The 24,404-nt window shown below is 43.6% G+C and overlaps 1 protein-coding gene across 1 annotated transcript in view; it reads left to right on the forward strand.

Moving 5' to 3' along the window:
* Positions 1-24,404, forward strand: part of ACSL5 (acyl-CoA synthetase long chain family member 5) — a 242,869-nt gene that overhangs the window by 142,855 nt on the left and 75,610 nt on the right. Inside the window, exons 11-12 of the mRNA XM_086922789.1 lie at positions 1,041-1,118; positions 23,473-23,607. Of these exons, the coding sequence (XP_086778915.1) occupies positions 1,041-1,118; positions 23,473-23,607 (213 nt within the window). The remainder of the gene's footprint in view (positions 1-1,040; positions 1,119-23,472; positions 23,608-24,404) is intronic.

A 24,404-nucleotide genomic window follows, 5' to 3' on the forward strand; every position in this document is an offset into this window, starting at 1 on the left:
TTCACTGTTATACTATTACATGAGCCCTGGCGTTGGGATAACTGTGCTGATATTGAAAGTATATAACAAACACAGTACACAAAGGAAAGTACTGGAATTGCTAAAAGTAGAACTTTGCTTATTTTTGCAACTAGATAGATTTAGGTGAACGCACAAACACATAGACCACAACTGGGTCCTGCAGAAGAAAAATGAGCTGTAATTTCTATTTCTATTATTTATTGATCAGAAACGTCTTTGTTAATGGTTTATTTGTGAATGGCCAACAACAATATCAAAGCAGAATATCGCAAACACTATATCATCTAGATTAGAATATATATAAAGGTATTCATTTACAATGCTTAACCCCACATAAATGTACCTTGCAGATAAAATATACTTAATATTCTATACTTAGCTCGACAAGATAGTATTAGTCGATATTCTACAGTCAGTATATTTGTAGGTCGATATTTGTTACGTCGATATTCTGGCATACAACGTTGTTGTGAGGAGTTTTTGTTGGAGAAGAGTCTGCTAAATGGCTTGCCCTCCAGTGACTCTCTGACATATGACTTTAAGCTTCTTAGTCCACAATGATTCTCTTAAAGCCACATAGGGAGCACGGAGGACACGTAATGTTTAGCTAATCCAATATACCCTTCCACAGCCTCCCATATTAGAAAGTGACATGTAGAATTCTGACCTGCACATGCGTAGTCCCCAACGAAAGCACCATGCAAATATAGATAGATAGCTTTTAGGCGTTTAGTTCTGTTCTCATCACATAGAGCCCTATATTTGATCATAGAGAAAATCTCTTCCATAAATGTTCTATTTTTATATTGTTTTTCTTCAGGTACAGGACTAAAGAATGTGGTAATCTGAATTGTACATTATGTATGGCATCAGGGTAAAGCTTTTTCTTAGCCCCAGATTAGGAATCTGGGCATGCATTGGTCTGCAAGGCTGTTGAGTAATAAAAGTCTGTATGGTACAAAGTAGCACTTGGGAGTAACTGTAGCATTTCAAGATGTCTTGTGCTCTTTCTCCTGCAGAGCACCTTTGCACCAAAGCCAACTGACGTCGCAATATCCTACCTCCCTCTAGCTCACACATTTGAGAGAGTGGTCCAGGTAAGCATCCAACTGCTTCTATTGAGGCTTAGACCACACTTTTGTTTTTGACTGACAGCAATTATTGCCCATGATTGTTATTTATGTTTATATTGTATTGCCTGCCTCTTGATCTGTCATGCCTTTACAGGAATGGGTTCAGACTACAGAGATTTCAGAAACATGTAAAAGGATTTTACACATGCTTACTTTGCCCTTTTAAAAAATGATTCCTTCGAATTCTGGTTTTACAGAGCGATTGATTAGTACATCAGTCACATTACAAACCTCAGGTTGCGTCGCAAAGCAGTCGGTGTGTGTTGGAACTGGGGTCACCAGCTCCCCGTGGGTAGCATGGCACGAGCGGGTAGGCATCCGAAAGCTTATGTGTAAAGCGGCCATACAGCACACGCATCCACTGAGACAGTTAAAATGGCGACGCAATGAGTGACACCACTCCAGTTAGTTTGTATAAAAATTAGATAACTTTTATATAGAGCAGAGTCAGGGTAATCAAAAATTACAATATCAATTACTTATTAGTTTTCCTTCAGAATACATATGTTTCAACACTTTGTAATAAATACTCAGAGGAATAAATATTAAATATCAGATAAATATTGAATATGAGATAATATTAAATATAGATAATCGATGGGTAGGTTGTTTAAATATCGATTACAAAAATATAGTTGACAAAAATGTAGTTGTATAAATATCGATTACAAAAATATCGACTCCCTATACCTAAACAGGTAAGTACATAAATATCTACTCAAAAATATAGATGTAATAAATATCGATGTAATAAATATCGAATTTATTAATTAATATAAATTACATTAAATAATTAAAAAATATAACTATTATTAACAAAATACATTACATTACTTTTATATTTTAACTATTTATAACAAATTAACTAAATTTAATCATTATAAACTTAATAAATGTGTACATATATTTAACACATAAAAGAATATAACCACAAAAATACATACATTTAATAAAAATATGAAAAAATTAATAGTTAAAACATTTGATAGCGAAGGGGTAAAAATTACTATTCCCACTCCAGTGAGTGCAACAGTAGGGAAAGCGCTGGATAGCGTAGGGGTAAAAATTACTTTTCCCACTCCAGAGGGTCCAACAGTAGGGAAAACGTTGGATAGCGTAGGGGTAAAAATTACTATTCCCTTCTTCAAAGGGTGCAACAGTAGGGAACGCGCTGGATAGCGTAGGAATAAAAATTACTATTCCCACTCCAGTGAGTGCAACAGTAGGGAAAGCGCTGGATAGCGTAGGGGTAAACATTACTATTCCCACTCCAGAGGGTGCAACAGTAGGGAAAACATGGATAACGTAGGGGTAAAAATTACTATTCCCACTCCAAAGGGTGCAACAGTAGGGAAAGCGTTGGATAGCGTAGGGGTAAAAATTAATATTCCCACTCCAGTGAGTGCAACAGTAGGGAAAACGCTGGATAGCGTAGGGGTAAAAATTACTATTCCCACTCCAAAGGGTGCAACAGTAGGGAAAGCGCTGGATAGCGTAGGGGTAAAAATTACTATTCCCACTCCAAAGGGTGCAACAGTGGGGAAAGCGTTGGATAGCTTTGTGGTAAAAATTACTATTCCCACTCCAGTGAGTACAAAAGTAGGGAAAGCGCTGGATAGCGTAGGGGTAAAAATTACTATTCCCACTCCAGTGAGTGCAACAGTAGGGAAAGCGCTGGATAGCGTAGGGTTAAAAATTACTATTCCCACTCCAGAGAGTGCAACAGTAGGGAAAGCGCTGGATAGCGTAGGGGTAAAAATTACTATTCCCACTCCAAAGGCTGCAACAGTGGGGAAAGCGTTGAATAGTGTAGTGGTAAAAATTACTATTCCCACTCCAGTGAGTACAAAAGTAGGGAAAGCGCTGGATAGCGTAGGGTTAAAAATTACTATTCCCACTCCAGAGGGTACAACAGTAGGGAAAACGCTGGAACTCAAAAAAAATAATAAACCATCTATCAAATTTAGTATACAATGTAATGTAGATTATAAACATATTTAATATAAACATTTAAATATATTATTATTAACAAACACCTACACACCTAAAATTAATTACTCAATTACATTTAATATTTACTAATTAATTAATGATTATTAATGTATTTTCAAAATAATTAATTATTTCATTCATTGACAGCTTTCACACCATATACACTTATAAACACCACAACACAAACTTACATTTATTTACTCTTTTGAAATTAATAATTATTTAATTATAATTAATTTATAATTCATTTATTAATTATTCAATAAAAATGTAATTACTTCACTACATTTTCACTTAAAAAGTCCACTACACACACCTAAAATTAATTAAACAATTAACATAATTGTAATTGTAATTGTAAACATTATTTATAAAGCGCTCGGACACCACTGGTTTCATGGCGCTGTAGGACAGATAAACTCAGGGGGAGGGACAGGGAGAAGGAGCAGGTGATCAGTCCTCGTATGTTTGTCGGAACAGGTGGGGTTTTAATAGTTTCCTAAAGGGCATGTAACAGGTGGTTGATCGAAGTTCGTGGGGGAGAGAGTTCTAGGTTTTAGGGGCCAGAAAAGAAAACCCAAGGCCGCCGTGTTTCTTCTGCTTAAAGGAAGGAACTGAAAGAAGGTTATGGTGTAAGGAACGCAGGTTACGGGAGGGAACGTAACGATGAATCCTGGAGGTTACAAAAGAAGGGCCATGGCCAGTCAAGGATTTGAAGACGGTACAACCAAGTTTAAAAAGACCACGTTTCATCACTGGTAGCCAATTGAGCTTTTTCAATAAGGGGGAGACATGTTGATGTCTAGGTTGACGGAATACGAGTCTCGCCGCTTGATTCTGCACCAGTTGTAATTGGCGGAGTTGGTAGGCTGGGATGCCAACGTGAAGAACGTTGGCATAATCAAGACGGGAGATAACCAAAGCCATAATAACCAGTATAAGGGCCTCAGTGGTCAAAAACCTGGAGATTTTTCGAATTTGTCGTAGTTGAAAAAAACATGATGAAGTGACTGCCTTGATCTGGGGTGCCAATGAGAGATCTTTGCTGATGATGACCCCTAAGCTCGTTACAGATTCGGAGGGGGAGGGAGCAGGGCCCCAAGATGGTGGCCAGAAGTTGGGGTTCATGGGATTAAGGGGGCCTCCTGTTAAAACCAGCTCCGTTTTGTTGGGATTCAATTTCAATTGGCTTTGGGACATCCATTCTCCAATGAAGGACATGGTTGACTGAAAATTGGCGATGGATGTAGGTGTGGATTTAAGATTAAAGACCATTTGAATATCATCAGCATAGTTGAAAATAGTGACGGGATGATTATGTAATGATTGGATCAAGGGTTGCATATACAGGTTAAATAAAAGCGGTGAAAGGGCCGACCCTTGAGGCACCCCGCAAGTTAGTTTCACAGGGGTGGCTGAAAAGGAAGATAGACGAACAGCCTGGGAAAGATGGTGCAAAAAGGCACTGATCCACTCTAGCGCTGTGCCCCGGATGCTGGCTCTGCCGACACGGTTGATCAAAAGAGTATGATCGACCATGTCGAAGGCAGCCGACAGGTCCAGGAGCACAAGTGCCTGGGGAATGTTGTTATCGGCTCCCTTCCTGAGCTCGTCCATCACAGCCACAATAACCGCCACGGTCGAGTGTCCCGGTCGGAAGCCCGCCTGCTTGGGGTCCAGAAATTGTGAGGACTCGATGAAGGCACTGAGACAGTTAGTCACATGGGCCTCTAGGATTTTGCTAAGAAAAGGGAGTTGGGAAATGGGGCGGAAGTTGCTCAGTACTAGAGGATCCGCGTTAGGTTTTTTGAGAATGGGCGTTACTGCGGCGCATTTAAAAAAGTCAGGAACAATACCAGTGGTCAAAGAACTATTGAGTAGAGAAAGTGGGGGATCAGGGCAGGCTTGAAAGGCTTTTTTTAAGACCTCAGGGGGGCAGCTGTCATTTGGGGATCCAGAGTTTATTCTATTTAAGAGGGCCAGAAACTCTGGTTTAGAAATAAGGGGGATATGGTCTAACACCAGTGTATTTGCGGAAATGGGAGCAGGGATCGATCCTGGGGTTGGGAGCAAAATATTGTTTTCAATGAGGGCAATTTTTTCGATGAAAAAGGTGTTTAATGAGTTACACAGTTCCTGAGAGGGAGCCGGCTTGGCTAGAACCCGATCGGGTAGGGAAAGCTAATTGACAATGGAGAAAACATCTTTTGATTTATACGAAGAGTTAATGATTTTTTGAGAGAAATATGTAGATTTAGTTTGTAAAATAGAGTTTTTATATTGTTTTAATAAGGAAATGTAAGTAATTTTCTCCTCAGGAGTGTAATGGCGCCGCCAACGGCGCTCAGCCTGCCGTAGGGCCAATTTCACTTTTTTTAGATCCTCGGAAAACCAGCGCTGAGCGTCGTGAGGGCGCTTAGTTTTTATTTTTTTCATTGGGGCGACTTTATCACATGCTGATTCCAGCCAGTTAACAATATAAGAGGCTTGGGCAGAGGTGGACAACAGTTTCTTAGGGGCTGAGGAAATCAAGAGACTATGAAATTCAGTCTCATCCACTCGTGTCCAATTGCGGGCTAGAAAATTGTTGACAGGAGTGGGGGGAACATAAGGGATCTGGGTAATAACAAAAGAAATAAACAAGCATTTGCAATGCAATAGGTCTCGCAGTTGTTAGAGTTTGAGCTATTGGCATTGTAAATGGCAATGCCTTTTATTTATGTGTTGGTTTTTAAAACATAAATAAAAGGCATTGTCATTTACAATGCTAATAGGTTAAACTCTTGCAAATGCTTGTTTCACGTGGGTTCACGTACATGAGCAGGATCTCTCATATACCAATAGAGTGTAGCAAGTTTACCTGCATCAGAAGCTTGATTTCTTAATGAAAGCAATGGAAAATGCACAGCCTAAATAACCATCCAAGAGGTAAACATTTTAGCAAACTAAAAACTCATATGTGTATGCTGCTTTTTCTTTTCGAAAGAGTCCTTTGCCTAACTTTTAAGAGAAGATTGATTTGGTGCGCCGCTGTAAATAACATTGATAAAACCAGAATAGGAGTAGTGTGACGGTTTTAAGCATAAAGACTATATAAGTAACTAAATATTCAAGATTAGAAATGAAGATGCGTTTAGTGATAAAGGCAAGAAGGAGAGTAGGTTATAAGGATGCAAACAGACATGCCCCCCCCCCCCCCCAAAAAAAAACAATGCTATTAATCACAAAGTTTCTTAGAACATTTTATTAGGGATTTCAAATACAATACAATAGTGAGAGGTGAATTTCACTTACAATCACAAGCAACCACATCCACTTCGTCTTAGTCAACGATCAGATGGCAAACGAACAGCTAAAAAATAGAACATAAGGGTTGTCTTTCAGCAACTAGCCCGGATAACCCATTGTGTAGTAACAGGAAACCTTAGGAAGAACACCAGTTAATGCTGTTTTATATTCACCAATCACTCCTTAAAATTAATATTATACTTATGAGACAATAAGTTTTGCGTTATACAAGTAAAAGCACCTGGGTAACAACCTCTGCAAGAGACCCCGCAGCAGAGCCGACGTACAGAAACAGAGGTGAAAGTGGCAAGTTCATGGACCACCACACCACTATTCCCCAGACAAGAGAAAAGGCGACTCAATATTGCACTTTGGATGTCTTAATTAATAAATCAACCACGAGATTGAGAATCACTATTCCTGCATTCCAGAGCGAGCTACTGAACCACTGTGGTGCTTCGTCATACCTAATCAACACGTGCATGAAAATGAAGCATGCAAGTGCCTGCTGTTTTTATTTTCATGCTCATCAATATCTATAGAGCGTGCAGTACAGTCTGGAGGGAGAAGGGGTGCTCAGCACATAGTATGCGCTTCAGAGCACAGAGAACTACAGCACAACACTTCTACTGTAACAATAAATCTGTGCTGCTGGAGGCTGTTTTCTCTCGAAACAGCTTTGCCCTCTATTAAAAAAGTATTATCTATTTGAAGAATGAAGCCAGTTTAAAAGCACAAGCAGACCGGAGAGCATTCTTATGCCATTGTAAACCTTTGGACAAGGCCCCATTACATGTTCATAGTGAGGCAAGAGAGTGGATTATTTAGGTCTTAATTCCTGTTTAAATTATTGTGGAAAAACAAGTGGTGCCCACAACACAACCAACCTAAAAATAAACCAAATGGTAATAAAAGCCTTTTACCTTCTTTATTCCCCAAAACTAGAATCATACAACATTGTTTAATAATACATCGCCACTCAATGACCATTTATAATTTTGACGCAAAATGTTCAACCTTCCTAACAAACAATGGCAACACCAAAGTCTCAAGATGAACCAGATCACCAACAGACTGACTCGTACCAAAAAAGTACTGCTCTATTACAGGGCATACTACTAGCACACGTGTGTTAAACAAATATTTATAACACTTGGAAAAGTTGGTGCATATAACAAATGTAACAATTCACTTGAAGCATGAGTGGTAAACGTGATCAATGTGACGACATACAGCAGTCTGTCTAACGATACACAAGCAAAACAAAAGTACAACGCATATTTTATGTTGGAATAAACAAAGTCTGAACTCAAAATGGTTCAGTTAATCTCGATTCAAAACGATTTAGTAAAGGTCGTTTATAATGCGCATAAACACGATATGTGTGCTTAATCGGTGTGGGCGTCGGATACAAAGAATGTATACAAGTGGTGCCAATCCAATTCCAAATAATATTAAACTGCCGCTTAGTAAGGCAAGTTAAAACCGAAGGACAGACGAGCACAACATGCGAAATAAGGCTCGGACTTAAAATCACTGTGTATACGCCATTGGAAGTGGTCGGTGAAATAGGCGGGCAACTATTACGTCAGAGAGGTAAGCCATGATCTGGGCGGAATCCAGACACAAAGAGGGAATGAGACTCGCTGGTAAAAGTATAAACACAGAGAAATAAATAGTAGGCGAAACACTTGGACACAGAGCCCTTGCCGTCCTCAAAACAAATCATAACAGAATGAAAACAAACAAACATAGGAGTGAACTAAACAATTACAAATTCCACATTCGTTCATTTTGGCCCTATCTTCGCAAAAGTGCCCAGTACCTGGAGGCTCTCTGATCGTATCCCGAGAGAACCCGAGAGAATGGCGTGGGGGTCCCCAGTCCTAGAGGGGACACCCCCGACTCAACTCAGGAGTCGCCCGTGCTACGCTCTTTTTTCATTTCTATCTCGAGCCAACTTTTCAAGGAGCGTGTGCAGCCCTGTGTCATAGGCAGCTTTATTTTAAGGGGTACCTGCACCCGCACCCCTGTATCACAGGATGACGTAAGTCAAGGGGTAGTACAGCCACTGCCAGAGGGTGTCGCATGTTTTAAGGGGTGCGAGGAGCTGTGCATCAAATATGCCCTATGTTTTAGAGCGCGTGTGGCTGAATGATTCGCAAGGTGACGTTTTTCAAGGGGTGCGTGCAACACTGCATCACTAGATGACACACTTAAGGGGCACCTTGCGCGCAGCCATGTTCCACGGGGGGTCATATTTCAAGGGACCCAATGACACAGGCTGTAATATTTCGACAGAAGAGGAACCCGGCCCTTTCACCACTTCGCTGGACGGGACTATCAGGTGTCCGTATTTGGAGGGGGAGGGGTGCACCCCAGAATCATAGGCAGCCCCAGCCTCCCATCGCCCCCATCCTCCAGGCACGCTCTTCTGTTCAATCGTCTCCGATGGTACCACTGATCTGCGCCTGATGGAGTGGGAGGCGGCGGGGGAGGGGGCGCATAGCAGACAGCTTGTCGTGCCAACGCTCGTTGCCTGGCAACACGATCCGTGGTCAGAGTTTCTGATGGCAGCAGGCAGGGAACAGAAAGACTTCGGGTACACTTTTTGTCTCCTCGCGCCTGGCAAGGGAATCCCGCGATGCAATCTGCTTTAAATTATAATTAAATGAAAAGTAATAAAACAAGTTCATGCCACACAAATGAAACGAAAATAAATAAACACAGACTGCCAAATATACGTGGTAACAGTATCCGTGCAATAAATATGTTAAATCAAAAAACACTGACTCCTTCACTAAAAAAAAACAAGTTAGTTATGCTTCGGCAGCACAGTGTCTGGCGGCGGCTGGGATTTCTTTATGCCGCATGCAGATTGATTGCAGTAACGCTATCTAAGCCTGCGGTGCTTCGGGCTGGCAACAGTGCGCTTTAATTACCTTAGAGTGGCGCTGAAGAGGGGGCGCATAGTAATGCGGGCTGCACAACTATTACTGTGTTCACTCGTGGTGCCTTGGCGGGGCTTGCTGGGCTTGCTTGTGTGCTTCACAGAGAGACAGGAGATTGGGAAACGCGCGCGCGCGGCCGGCGCCGATCCTTTCCAGAGCGTGCGCGTGACATCTCCTGTCTCCTGGGAAGCAGACCCGCCAGCAATAGTATCGCGCCTGCGCGATGGCATATGGCTTCGCCATATGCATCGCAGGCGCGAGACCTAAAAAGTGATCAGACCAGAGGCAGGGAGAGATGGTCGGGGGAGTGATTGTGATATTGGAGATCCAAGCTTGATCAAGAATATGCCCCTTGATGTGAGTAGCCTTGTTAATATTTTGGGTGAAATTTAGGCCAGTCAATAGGTTGGAGAATTCAACCGATAGGTTGCTTTCGCCAGGGTTTAGAGGCCAGTAATTGAAATCACTGATGACAATTATTTTGGCATGATTAAGGGCAAGATGAGATATCTGTTCTCCAAAGAGCTGAGGGAAGGAGGGCATATAGTCAGGGGGTCGATAGAAGAGAGCACAGATAAAGGCAAACTTAGAGGAGGTGAATTGTAGTACGAGACTATCGACGCCAGGAAGACTGATCCTTTCTAAAGTGATGAATTTATGCTTATGATGTATTATTGCTGCGACTCCGCCGCCTGGTTTGCCTTGGGGGCGATTAGAATGAAGTAAGTAAAAGCCGTTGGGAATTGCAGCAAGAATATCCGGTGCGGAATCGTCCGTCAGCCAGGTTTCAGTCAAGAGGAGAATATCAATCAATCAATCAATCAATCATAACACTTGTATAGCGCACTACTCACCTGGAAGGGTCTCAAGGCGCTTGGGGGAGGGGGTCTGCTACTGCTCGAACAGCCAGGTCTTGAGCGAACAGCCAGGTCTTGATCAATAGTCCCTGTGTCAAGTAGTTGGAAGATCTCCAATTGGTGTTTCGCCATTGAACGTGTGTTAAGATAGGTAACAGTTAGGGGGGCAAGGACCGGGGTATAGGGTATACTAGGACATTGAGGAAGCTCAGGGGATTTAGCCAGGGATGATCTTACCTGGCGGTTGAGCACAGTAGGTTTGGCATCATAGATATCCGACATAAGTGCAGCCTGCTTGTCCAAAGAGTTCATAGGGCCATCATATTGCAAGTTGTAAAGCTCCGGCAAGGTATAGGTAATGTAAGGGGCATAATGCCTGGCCCCTGGACCCGGACGGGCGCAGACGGGCTTGCCTTTAGCGCGCCTTCGGCGCGCTGCCGACGCGCCCACTGCGCCCGACCGCTGCGCGGCCGGGGAAGACACATGATTTAAGTAGGGAAGAGAGATTGGCGTGGCCTATCGTGGAGGGGGCGTGGCCTGACCAGGCTTCCACTGGATGACGTCAATGTGTGGAGCGACCCGCGACAGCGTTCAAGATCGGCTTTGCGGGAGGGTATGCTGGCGATAATGATGCCTAGTGCAGGTTGAGTACAGTTAAAAGACAAGAAATACAATTTTTAAAAGAAACGCTCGTTGCTCCTGGCTTCCGCCTCAGGAGTTTGTCTCTGTCTGTCTGCGCGAAGATTTTGGCGCGCTATAAAGGCAGGGGCGTGGCCTATCGTGGAGGGGGCGTGGCCTGACCAGGCTTCCACTGGATGGCGTCCATGTGTGGAGCGACCCGCGACAGCGTTCAAGATCGGCTGTGCGGGAGGGTATGCTGGCGATAATGATGCCTAGTGCAGGTTGAGTACAGTTAAAACACAAGAAATACAATTATTAAAAGAAACGCTTGTTGCTCCCGGCTTCCGCCTCAGGAGTTTGTCTCTGTCTGTCTGCGCGTAGATTTTGGCGCGCTATAAAGGCGGGGGCGTGGCCTATCGTGGAGGGGGCGTGGCCTGACCAGGCTTCCACTGGATGGCGTCAATGTGTGGAGCGACCCGCGACAGCGTTCAAGATCGGCTGTGCGGGAGGGTATGCTGGCGATAATGATGCCTAGTGCAGGTTGAGTACAGTTAAAACACAAGAAATACAATTTTTAAAAGAAACGCTCGTTTCTCCCGGCTTCCGCCTCAGGAGTTTGTCTATTAACATAATTAATTATCAATTAACTAATTGAAATTAATTAACTAATAATTATTAAACAATTTGTATTAAATTTACACATTAATTAATCAATTATTTTAATATATTTAAATTACTTCCCACCCTATTCCCCTATAAACCCACAACCTGCTACGGAACTATTAACACTAAATTCAACATAAAATACATTAATAACTAATCAAATGCTACAACATATAATTAATTAACAAACAATACTCATTAAAAACACTAAATTACTTATAATTATTAAAAAATCGATATTTTTGTTAACTATGTTTTTGTAAACGATATTTATTGCAACTATATTATTGTTATCTATATTACTTACCTGTCTGTCGATATTCTGGTCGAACTATATTTTTGTTGTCGATATTTCTTCTTGTCGATATTTCTGCGGAGATATTTATGTAACTCGATATTTTGCCGTCGATATTCCCGCTCTGCACCAACCACAGGCCTGACCTTAGCCTTGCTTCTTGACAGCACCTGCAAGAAATACATTAAGGAGACAACCAAATGACATTGCATCTCATTGGTTCTGCAGGCATTTTACCCATTTCTCACCAAGCAAGGATGAGCGTTTTACAGCAGTAAACATGTAAATAAATAAATGTAGGCTTCCAGTAATGCGGCACTAAAGGGGAGAAAACATTTTATTAAGGATAAACATCCCCTTGTGCAGGATTAACCATTTTAAGAATCACTCCCAGCAGGAATGAGCATTAAGCAGTTCCATAGTTGAAGTGGAACTTTTCATTAGTTATGCACCAACATTTCATCCAGGAAGTAACCACTTCTCTGAGCAGAAGTAAACATTTAATAACAGGTAAACCATGCATAAGGCCTAGGCCGAGCAGGACACTAGGCGAAATAGGGATAATCCCTGGGTTTGGGCCTAGCCCTCGCTAATACTGGTACTGTAGGCATTCTATTACATCCTCTAATCAGGGGATAACCTTTTATGAATTGAGGCCTATAAACTGTGGGCCTTGGGACCTCTAAAACAGTCCAATACCAGGGTAAACACCCCCTTAATCTAGTAGGGACCTTTCATTAGGAATTATCCTGTTCGCAGGTGAGAACAACATTTCATGTAGAGCCATTCATATTCTCAATAGCAATAACTTATTTCAATAAAGGTTGAAACATTCAATTAGCAGAAGTAACCATTTCCTTAATCAGGAATAAACGGGTCATTAGAACCCAGGCTCCATTAGCAATTTTGCGCAGCAAGCTCCAGGAATCGGCAGGGCCTGTAATAAGGTTTTCCTAGCTCCTGCAGCTTAAAAATAACAGCCCCTTATGCAGGACTAAACATTTCATTTACCCAGAATAACATTCTCCTCAAGCAGGGATCAACCTTCCATTAAATATATCTAAACCCTGTGCCTAAGAACCAGTAAGACAATAGCACATGAGCAGGAATCCTCAGGTTGGAACAAAACCTTTCATTAGACAGGCACAATTAACAAATTCCTTGCTCAGCAGTTCTTGATGCAGGCGTAAAACATTTCAGTATCCAAGAGTATCCCTGTTGGTAGGTAGAAGTTAGAACACTGGGGCAGGAGTATAAAACATGCCATTAGAGATTAGGTATCATCTCATCAGGCGAAGCCAACATTTCATTAGGCCAGACTAACCATTTCCTGAGGCAAAAATGAACTTTTCACTGTGTAGGGGTAAACATTTCATTGAGAGTCAGTAGGAAACAGATACAAGCCCTCCCTTCTCCTCACTTAGCACTTGCCAACAGCAGTGTCATCCTTGGGACCTGCTTAGGGGCAGGTTTGAACTCAGACCCCACAACACGGGGTTAACTCCAATAAGTTCAGGCCCCGAATGCAGCTCTGGCCCAGTTCAGGATGTCTTAACTAGATGAATAGGGCCAACGGGGCCCTAGCAACAGTCACCCCAGGGTGGGGCGGTCTCAGCCCCTCTGCCCGCCCACCCGGGATATTACCTCTTACTTCGGCCCACCCGGGCCCTTGTGTAGGCTTCTGGAGGGGTGGAGGGCTGGTCCAGGGAGGCCCGCGCTCTTCATGGGGCCTCTCGGTAGCCCCTTGGTGTCTCCCACGGGCCGGGAGCCAATAGCAGTACTGCACGGGCGGGGCGCGGCCGATGACGCGGCGCCCCCGTCACGTGATGTGGGAGGCAAGCCTCAGGCCCAGCGCGGCCTAGCCGATGATCCTGGCGGCCTCCCCAAGGCTCCGGGGGCCGCTGCGGAAACTGAACAGGGCCGGTCTGAGGAGGCTTCTCGGGCCTAGCACGGCTCACTACACACGGCGGCGGTGATATCGGCGGCGGCCCTCTCCTGGTGCCGGGGGCCGCCGGGCAGGTGATGACGGGGCAGGAAGGCTCTGCGGTCTCCCACGCAGTTGCGGTGAGTCGGGCAGCCGCTTCCAAGGCAGAGCAGCGCGGGGCAGGGTTATTGCCTCGGGCCCACACGTAGGGACAAGCAGCGCTTCGCACTTCTAGCGCCTCGGGGGTCACAGCGCTCACCGGAGCAAAAACGCTTCAGGCAGCCCAGTGCTAGCAGGGCTTCGTGGAGCTTCAAGGGCAGTTACAGCAGTCCTGGCAACATCGCTGGTAGCACAGCGCTTCCCCAGGCAGTAACCTCCTCCAAAACCTCAGCGCTCCTCACGGGGACAGCAGGAGAGCGCTGGGTAGGCAGGATGGCGCTTGATACGTATAGCGCTTCGGGGGCATTCAACAGGTTAACAGTCTACAGCGCTTGGGCAGCTTCTTTCATAGCACATCAGGTTCTCCACGCCAGGGCACAAAGCAGAGCAGCACTCGGTCATTCCGGCGCTGGGGTAGTTACAGCAGTAGGGCTTCACAGGTAGTTTATTTCAGTGGGAGGCAGTTCACGGTTCAACCAGGACAGGCCACATGACAGTGGCAGATCAGCAAAGGGGTCCCAGGTGGCGTCAGAGAGCGCGGGGGGGGTGTCTCAGCGCAAATACCTGGTTGATCCCTTGATAGTCCTGTGAGAAGAAAAGTTTCTTCTTGGCGCTTCAGGTTTCTTGCGCCCTTGTAAATACCAGTTTCTTGGTTCCTTAAAGGGGGGGTTGAATGGATGGCTGGTATCAAATCTCCTCAGCCGGTCACCTCAGATGGACTCTGGCCTCCCCTCCCGCCGGGCTAGATCAGGGGGTAAGTTCAGGATTCCTCAACACTTGGAAGGCAACACCTAAGCCCTGTCACTCCCAGTATCATAGGTCCCTGACTAGGCCACACTGCCTAAAACTCCTGCGTAGGTTCTCCCCCAGGTCTGTGCTCCCTCAATCTGACAGGAAAGTTTCCCTCCCTTTCCTTTTATAGTGCCAGTTGACAGTTGGTAGTGGCAGTTGGTGTCACCTCACCTGTTCCAGAAGGTTCCAGGAGCTTCTAGGAGGTTCCACCATTCTAGCGATGGGCAGGCTGGCAGGCTAGTATGGATACATTGTTTGAGGGTTCCAGCCAGCTCCTGGCTACTAGAATGCGCCCACAAAGACCGCGCTGCAGTAGCAGGGGTCAGTGGCAGCCATGTTAGGGGAAGAAAGCACCTGCACCTTAACATTATTTTAATATTACACAGGGCTTTCTCCATTACACAAGGCCTATACACTTATGTTACAATAGGGGGCACCCTAAATTAAAGGAATAAAAAGCGAAAAATTCTGGGGAAAAGGGCCATGTACTACAGTGTGCATAAAACACCAGCTGCTTACAACCCAACCTACATCCATCCGGCCCAAAACTGTCTATGTTACTACCCTATGTATGCATTTTTGGATAAGTAAACACATGCGATAAATCGATTTTCCTTAACTAATTTTTCTAGGTATCTGCTCTATGTGTGTTTATTTAAATTGGTGCCCCCCTGAATTACGTTGGGTGAAATTAATTTATACTCCTTTAAGGTCTGAGACCTTCATATTGCTTCATTTGCTTTTGCTTAAATGGCTTGCCCTTCAGTCATATTCACATCCCACTGGAGATTTACACAGATCTGGCCTACTTGTGGGCACAAAGAAAGTTAATTATTAGACAAAAGCTCATTCTGCACTCTAAATAAATGTCCTTGATGCACATTGAGTTTTCTCCATACATGTAAGGGACATTTACCTATTTTCCTTCCCCGGACAACCAGGGTCATATGGTGGGCACAGATAGCAGGATCTGTGATGTTCACTCCGCTGTACATAGGGGACCCTCCCTGTGAACACTGTATTGGCCAAACCATAGGGTCGCTTGTTTCTGACAACAGAGCCAGGTGAGTGTCTACCATTAGAAACCTAGATGTTTCACCACTGCTAAACGGGATGAGTAACGAGTTTGGTGGAGCAGGAGCTCTGCAATTTATGAAAGATCCCTCACCACCAAACACTAAATAATCCCCTAATTTTGAAATTCATTTGTTCACCAGAGCTTATCCACCAAATATATCAGACAGCATAAACTCACAGGTCAAATCCATTTTTGATAGTCCCCTAAAAAGTTTCATAGCAATACCTTTCTCAACATATTTGCTTTGGCCTATAAACCAGCATTGACTTTCTTCAGCGCTTATGTTAATTGGTGTGCTAGTCAGTATTCATTGGGATGTTAGACTCAGTTTCTCCAATTTTAATTCATTCTTTTAACCACATGCGCGCTAGCGCAATTCCGCTCCTACGCGGAGATTTTCTAAATCGCATGTTACGTGACGAGCTGGGCTCGTCATCAGCGTGCGAGGAGGCTACGCCATGACGAGCCCAGCTCGTCATCAGCCCCGAAGGGGTTAAACAGAGTATTTCCTTCTTATCTGTTGCATTCATTGATGGCTTATGAACTTGATTTGACACTTGTAATCCTTTGTCTCATATTTGTATTGCTTTTTGTGTGTTGTATCTACACCTGAAGGTTAGCGTTGAGCTCAGCCCACCCTACCAAAAACCCGAAGTATTTTGTAAGGGACAGGGGCGCGCAGCCCTCTCCCGAGTCACTCTCAGCTTCAGGGACCCAATCCCCTAGGGCCAATTTAATTAATTAGAGGAGCGGGCGTACAGCTTCCCTTCCCAAGCTGTGTTTTAAAGGGAAGGGGCCCTAAGCCCCCCTCCCCTAACTGCACCTTTAAAAGGCAAAACATGACTTCAGGCCTACCACCAGAAACCTTGCTATGCAGGTTAGAGATGCAATCAACCTGTCAAAATAACCCCTTTTGACAGCCATAATCCCTCCTTTTAAAATAGCAATCACTCCTAAGTAAGTCTTGATATCCAATAAGGCATGGTACATAATGTTGAAAAGCAGGACATGTAAAGGTTTAATGCTAAACATGCTCTCACATTGAGTAGGCCCCAACAGCTTTTTTCATTGTAGCCAGGTTAGTCGTGCTTTAGAAAAGCATTGAGGGTAAATATTACAATTAAATAATATTATCTCCAACTAGGAACCAGTTAAAAAGTTCATTCTTGAACTTTATAAAATATTTATTACAAAACCAATTCATTGGTAAAGTCAGATCTGTACTAAATATTTTACGGCAGGTACCTTCAAAAAGTCACCTTTTACCTGCTCAAAGTCCTAGAAGCCCATTTGCATGAGCATCCAACTGTCACCCAGGAGCAGAATAGTTCCTTGATGAGTTGCGAACCTGTTTCCAAAGCTGAGACAAAGTCCTTTGGTGTAAGATTGTGTTTTAATTCTCTGATAGGATGACCATCTATGCAGTCCTAGGGACTTAATTATCTTCAAAAAAGTTTACCCTCTCACAGGCAGATGTAGCTACCAACCTGGGCATACTACCTCTTTTGTGCTTTTAATGAACCAGGCACCAATCCCATGGGGAGAGTAGCTTCCCACAGAACCGGTTTTGAGTGACCATAGAGGAGGGGTTACTCATTTTATTGGCCACACCTCTAGAGAGGGCACCGGAGCTCTGCAGACAGGAAGAAAGATTCTTACATATTTATTTTAGGTGAAAAGAGGCACAGTGAGATTGTTTTGAGTAAGGAACACAGGCATTGCTGCAAAAGTGGGTAAGGTAACCCCTGGCAGCTTTTTCCCATTTGGTTAGCAACGGGCCAGAATTCACCCCCAACCACAGGTTAGTGCCTAAAATAAATGTGGCACACCAGGGCACCCTCTGCATTTCACCACTGGACCTGTGAAAGATAGAAGGACTGCATTAACCATCTATTATCCATGGAATACTCTGTTAATCTAATAACGAATTTTGAAACCATCATTGAGAATCTAAAGCAAGTCTTTCTAAACAAATTGAAACAAGCGATATCAGGAAAAAATAAAAACAGAAATCATATTTCGAACTCCGCAATTGCAAAAAAACTAAACCAACTTATTAGAGCCCAATATGTGGATCGCTCAATTTCAAGACAGGTAGAAATAAATAAACTGAAAAATCAACTCAAGAGGGAAAGGCAACGCCTAAAAAGAATAATGCAGGATAAAAACTGGATTGATTTACAAATCGCGGCAAAAATGCCCAACCAACGATCATACTGGTCACTAATCGCAAAGGAAACCGGGACAAAAAAGGCCCTGCATTCCATCCCAGTGTCACCTCAAGACTGGGAAACCTATCTGAAAGCCTTATTCAAAGAAAACACGAGTAGCGAAGCCGCCGAAAACACAGGGAGCTACAGTGAAAGAAACAACGATCCGATTGGAAAGACCTCCCCGCTCACAATAGAAATACACATCCGAAAGGCAAGATCTACAGGGGCATCCGGCCCAGACCAAATACCAATCAAGGTCCTACAGGCAGACCCTAAGGGTTGGAGTAAGTTGCTCTCCCCCCTTTTTAACTACATTTTCAAAACAGCAATAGTGCCAAAATCCTGGAAGGGGAGTATTATAATACCGATTTTTAAAAAAGGATCAAGACATCTGGCCGGCAACTATCGCCAAATAGCATTACTAGATGCCACGGGTAAAATCTTTGCCGCTGAAGTGTTGGACCAACTTAAAAACTGGGCATTTTCAGAGGATCTAATCCCCTTATATCAGGCAGGTTTCAGGCCAAAGCACTCGGTTATCGATAACATCGCGACACTACAAACTATCCTCGACAAGTACGTGGTAGGAAAGTCCCAACCGGTATACGCAGCTTTTATAGACTTTTCTACCGCTTTTGATCGAGTAGGCAGACCCTCCCTCTGGAAAAAGCTGAGGAAGCTAAGGATCCCAGAACAACTTCTACAAGTCATAATTACACTACATTCACACACGTGGTGCCAAGTGCAGATGGGGAGTGATAAGGGTCTGACCAACACAATTCCCACAGCAAATGGACTAAAGCAAGGATGCCTTCTAGCCCCCTTGTTGTTCTCACTATACCTTAGTGATCTGCCTCAGCATTTGCAACAAGCACCTAGTTTGCCCCCAAAGATCGCTGCCCAAAATGTTCACGTCCTCCTATACGCAGACGATATCGTAATGTTAGATCTTACGCCCTTTGGTCTGCAAAGACTTCTAGACTCTTTAAATAAATACACCCAGGAAAACTACTTAGTTCCAAATCTTACTAAAACAAAAATAGTTTCCTTCTCAGGAAGAAAAAGGAGTACTAAATTCCGCTGGAAACTCGGAGCTGGAATAATAGAAGAGACAGACGAATACACCTACTTGGGCAGGATCTTCACAAAAACATTAAAAAACAACAAACAAGTTAACAACCTGACCAAGAAATCTGAGGTGCACGTTGGAGCCCTTCAAAGACTATATACTGCCTCCGGTAATAGACACTTTTCATCTCTTCTTAAAGTTTATAGCACAAAGATACCCCCAGTTCTATCATTTGCTTTGGAACACATCCCAATAAAACAGTGGTCATTCCTGGACCAAACAGAAGGGAAGATACTAAGGAAAATGCTGAAGGTATCACAAACCACTCCGGTGCAAGGTCTCCGCCTCGAATTTTCTCTCACCAGCTCATTTTCAAGAGCCATTGCAAACGTTGTCAGGTGGGCATATAATCTGCTACACGCAAAGGATGGAACCCTCCGTTCACTACTCAAAGCCGAGACCTTCGATCATGGTGCCTCAAAACAAGTATTCTTTAGCAACATGACCACCGCTTTTAACGCTTTTAAACTAGCGGAGATCAACATCAACCTGCTGCTCACGTGGACACCACCACAACTGAAACTCTTTTTAAAATGTTTAACCCCTAGACTCAGTTACGATTTTGACTTTTCACATTGTGCCAAACTGACTTTGTATAGAAACTTTGCGGAAACATTGGCCCCAAAGCAAGTGCAACAATATATAGATTTTAATCTTTCACACGGCGCTAGAAGAACAATTACTCTGTTACGGCTTGGCATTTTACCAACACTATCTCTAACATCAAGATGGAACTCAAATGGTTCTACATCATGCAATTTTTGCAATGGAGGAGAGCAGGATGTAGAACATCTTTTATTTACATGCCACAAATCCAAAACTAGTGGCAGCGAGGAGAAAGTATCTGAGTCCTATATACATCAACTGCCGTATCACTACTGTAAAGGACTTGATTATAGTATGTAAATCTCCGCCCAATGAGCTAGTTTGTTTTAACTTTTATACATTTTTAAAACCCTTTTTAGCTTTGTACTAATATGAAACACTAAGCGTATCTGTAACTGAATTTTATTGTAAAAATTTGTGGTCCTCAGTAGAGTACCAAAACAAATAAAAATAAACTTGAACTTGAACTTGAACTAGAAGGACTGCACCTGTTGTTGTGACCTGTGATGAGAACCTTAAGTGCTGGGCCTGCTCCCACGTGTATGCAGGACAAAAAGTGAACTCCAAGGGCCAGTTGGCTGACCTTTTGTTAAGATTCAGGGATACAAAAGCTGAAAGAACCCAGCTAACAACTTCCTACAGGACCATCCCTGGACCGTGCTGGTGGCTTCTGTTTGATTGAACCTGACCACCCACCACAAGTGCTGTTTCTGAGGTCCTGGAATGCTTGACTGGTTTCAGACTTTACTACTCCTGCTTAAAGCTAAAGCTTGGAACTTAGAAACTTTTTACATGTAGACCTGACTGGGATCAACAAGCCAAACAGATCTACAAAGGGTGCATCGTCAATGGGCCTGACGCCATACCAGCTCGGGGTTCGCTATTCTCCACAACAGCAAATTCATTTTAGTGGGCCTGACACCAACCGCATTCTGACAAAGTTGAACGCTCTTCAGCCTCAGTCTGCAGCCTTGACCTGCTGGAGTAATCCAACTTCCAGAAAAATGTTCTAAGTCCGAAGGTATAAAGCTTCACCAGGCCTGATGCCAAGTGTCACCCAATTGACTTGAGCAACTTCTTTCTTGAACATGATTCCGGGCTTTTCCTGATCAAAGCTTTTCTGCATTCAGCGACAGCTGCACGTGGACTTTGAACAGTGGCAACCCATCATCGACAACCCCATTTTCTGGTCCAGCCTGCTGTTTTGTCCTGCTGAAGACTTTTGTCCTCTCAGATTTTTTTTTTTAATCTGAAGGGGAAACTTTGGCAGGGACAAACCTGTTCCTCGCATCTGACCTGTGACCTTAAGCTTTGACCCTGTTGACTGATTTTGATCAAACACTAACTATCAAGGGTAAGCTAAATATTCTATGGGTCTGCCAAATGTCACGCAGATTTGTGAAACTTGGTCGAAGTTAGTTTGAAATCAAGATTTGATGTGAACCCCCTTAACTTGTTCACTGCATGTCTTATGGCATGCAGATATATTAAACAACATCAAAGTTATTAGCACATGAAAACATCTCAGCCCCTTTTAACTTTGCTCATCTTGTTAAATAGGTAAAAAAAATAACTTGTTGTATCCACAGAAGACAAAACATTTTAAATATCTGCAAAATTTCAAGTCAATTAAATAAAGGGTGATGTAATTATTAGCAATGACACTTTTCAATTCCCCTTTTTAACCAGGCTACTCGTTGAAGAATAGGCATAAATGTAAATATTCAAAGTGTAAGAAAAGCATGCTACGTTTCTCCTAAATGTTGTGCAAAATGGTCAGATGGCGCTAAAGTTATAGGCAAAACCAAAAACAACTTCTCAACTGGTAAGATACATCGAATTTCGAACCCTTTAGAGCCCACCCAAAACATTTTGTGGTATTAATTTCATAAAAACTACTGACCATATTTACACCAGACAAAGCAAAGCCACTCCTCTGAGTAGAGTCCTAAGGGGCTTATTTACAAGCCTCTTGTGTCGCCGGTACATCACTTTTAATGTGGGAAAAAGTGACGTACCGGCAGCGCATGGGGCTTGTAAATAATCCACCTAGTTTCTTGCCCAAATTTGGTGCAATTTTATTCTGAGTTTTTACCTGTAGCAGACAGCAAAGATTTCTAAGGGATTCACAATGAGAGCTACTGCTTTTTTGTCTCTTCTATTATATTTCTTGCCACCGGATGGATGTGTACGAAACTTGCCATGTTGAACTTAAACTGGATACAAGTTTAAGTAGAAAGTTCAGTGTAGACTTATCAAACAGCTCTAAAGTTATTACCAAAACAAAAAGTGGCTTTTCGATGAAAATTCTTAACTAACCGTCACAAGAGTGGCTCCCGCCGACTTTGTGATTTATTAACTATTTGATGTAGCGTGAATCTATCCCCACTTAGATATAGAGCAAACTGCAGAGAACATTTATAAACCAATCAATCAGGCAATTTATAAAGCACGCTACATACCCGCGAGGGTCTCAAGGTGCTGGGGGGGTAGGAGGGCTGCAGCTAGTTGTCGAAGAGCCAAGTCTTGAGTAGTCTTCTGAAGGTCTGAGGATCTTCTGTCTGCCGTGGGAGGAGAGGGAGGGAGTTCCATGTCTTGGCGGCGCGGTAGGAGAAGGACCTGACTCCGGAGGTGGTTCTGTGGATGCGGGGGACGGTGGCCAGAGAGAGATCGGCGGAGCGGAGACTCCTGTTGGGTGCGTAGAATGACAGTCGGTTGTTGAGGTATACTGGGCCTGTGTTGTGAAGTGCCTTGTGTCCGTGGGTCAGGAGCTTGAAGGTGATTCTTCTGTCGATGGGGAGCCAGTGCAGGTTTCTCAGGTAGGGGGTGATGTGGTCTCGGCGGGGGACGTCGAGGATCAGGCGTGCCGAGGCATTCTGGATTCTTTGGAGTCTGCTGAGGAGTTTAGCTGGGGCTCCGGCGTAGGGGGCGTTGCCGTAGTCGAGCCTGCTGCTGATGAGGGCGTGGGTGACGTTTTTTCGTGTGTCGGTGGAGATCTTGCGGAGCATGCGGAGGGTGTGGAAGCAGGTTGAGGAGCCTGCGTTGATCTGGTTGGTCATGGTGAGCTTCGAGTCGAGGATGACTCCCAGGTTGCGTGCGTAGTTGGTTGGTGTAGGGGCGGTGCCCAGAGAAGTGGGCCACCAGGAGTTTTCCCAGGCTGAGGGGTTGGGTCCTAGGATGAGGATCTCTGTCTTGTCCGTGTTGAGTTTGAGCCGGCTTTCTTCCATCCAGTCGGCGACTGCCTTCATACCGTGGTGGAGGTTGGCTTTGGCGGTGAGGGGGTCGTTGGTGAGAGAGAGGATCAGCTGGGTGTCGTCGGCGTAGGAGATGATGTTGAGGTCATGGAGTCTGGCGATGCGTGCAAGTGGAGCCATGTAGATGTTGAAGAGCGGTTTATACAGTTTATATTTTTGTACTTATATTATAATTATTCTTAATTTGAGAGGCAGTGAGTAAAACGGGCATATCCAGAATCACATAATTTATTGGCAAAGCTCCAACCAGTCAATTGATCCCAAGTCAGTGTGCCATACTTAAAAACGCAAATGTCAAGGAACATGGACCATTGGTTTTGTGTTTTCAATCTTCATTAAAATGAATGAACAGGAAACTATGAGACTGCAACAGATTGTGCAGGCAAAATAGTTGAAAATTATTTCTAAAACCTCAACCAAAGGAAATAGGTCAGGAACTCAGGGGTCATACTAAGATGAATGTAGGCTGATACTATTCTTTTTTTTATCTCTGCAGACTGTGATATATTGCTGCGGAGCACGTGTGGGCTTCTTCCAGGGAGATATCCGGCTGTTGACCGATGACATGAAAGCTCTGCGACCAACCTTCTTTCCCACTGTGCCACGACTGCTGAACAGGATCTATGATAAGGTAAGCACTGGTGATGAAAAGGAACAATTCCATGAGACTTATGTTATGCTTTGTTTAATGTGTGCACCACCTATGCCACAGAAGGTCTCTTGGCTTGAAAAATTCCTTTTGATCAGTGTTGAGTCTATGTGAACAGTCTTAAAGCAGAAAGCACTGTTAGAATGTTGATATAGAGTCAGTCTTCATCTTTTTCCTGAAGTAATCTTTGTTTTCACTTGGGGCTTAAATAACAGGGTTATCTGTTCTGGAAGCAGACATCAAGCAGCCAAAGGAGTATTTCACTGAGTAGTTTTTGTGGCATACACGTTTGACGATCAAGAATACATGTGCTGTGCTCCACACCAGAATACCCTCACGGATGATAGTGCGTTTTACAAATACACCTAACATAACTTAAACACCTAGATGGAATATAGGTGATAGTTAATGATAGTATTGAACAGCAATGAGAAGGTCCCACATTTAGTATTTTCAATTTTCTGAAGTCAAAAATATCCTCTACTACTGAGGAATGTCAAACTCTATTTCCCCAGTTACTAAGAGGTTTCATCCACAAGATGAGTACAACTTTTTTGGAGCTATTGCGTTGAGATCATTGTGATGGGCGAGTTGTGATAAAATTGCACATTTCAGAAGACTTTGAGATTCCCATCTTACAATCAATTCAAACCAAATAGATTTTCTGTTTAGAACAACTGAATTCATTAAAAAACTGTAACAGACAAATTGAAGAGATGACAGCTGAAAGGCGAGTGTAAAGAAAGTGGATATGCTGTGTCTGAGATGATAGGAATACG

This window comes from Lissotriton vulgaris, chromosome 5, assembly GCF_964263255.1.
Source record: "Lissotriton vulgaris chromosome 5, aLisVul1.2, whole genome shotgun sequence".
In the NCBI taxonomy this organism is placed as follows: Eukaryota; Metazoa; Chordata; class Amphibia; order Caudata; family Salamandridae; genus Lissotriton; species Lissotriton vulgaris.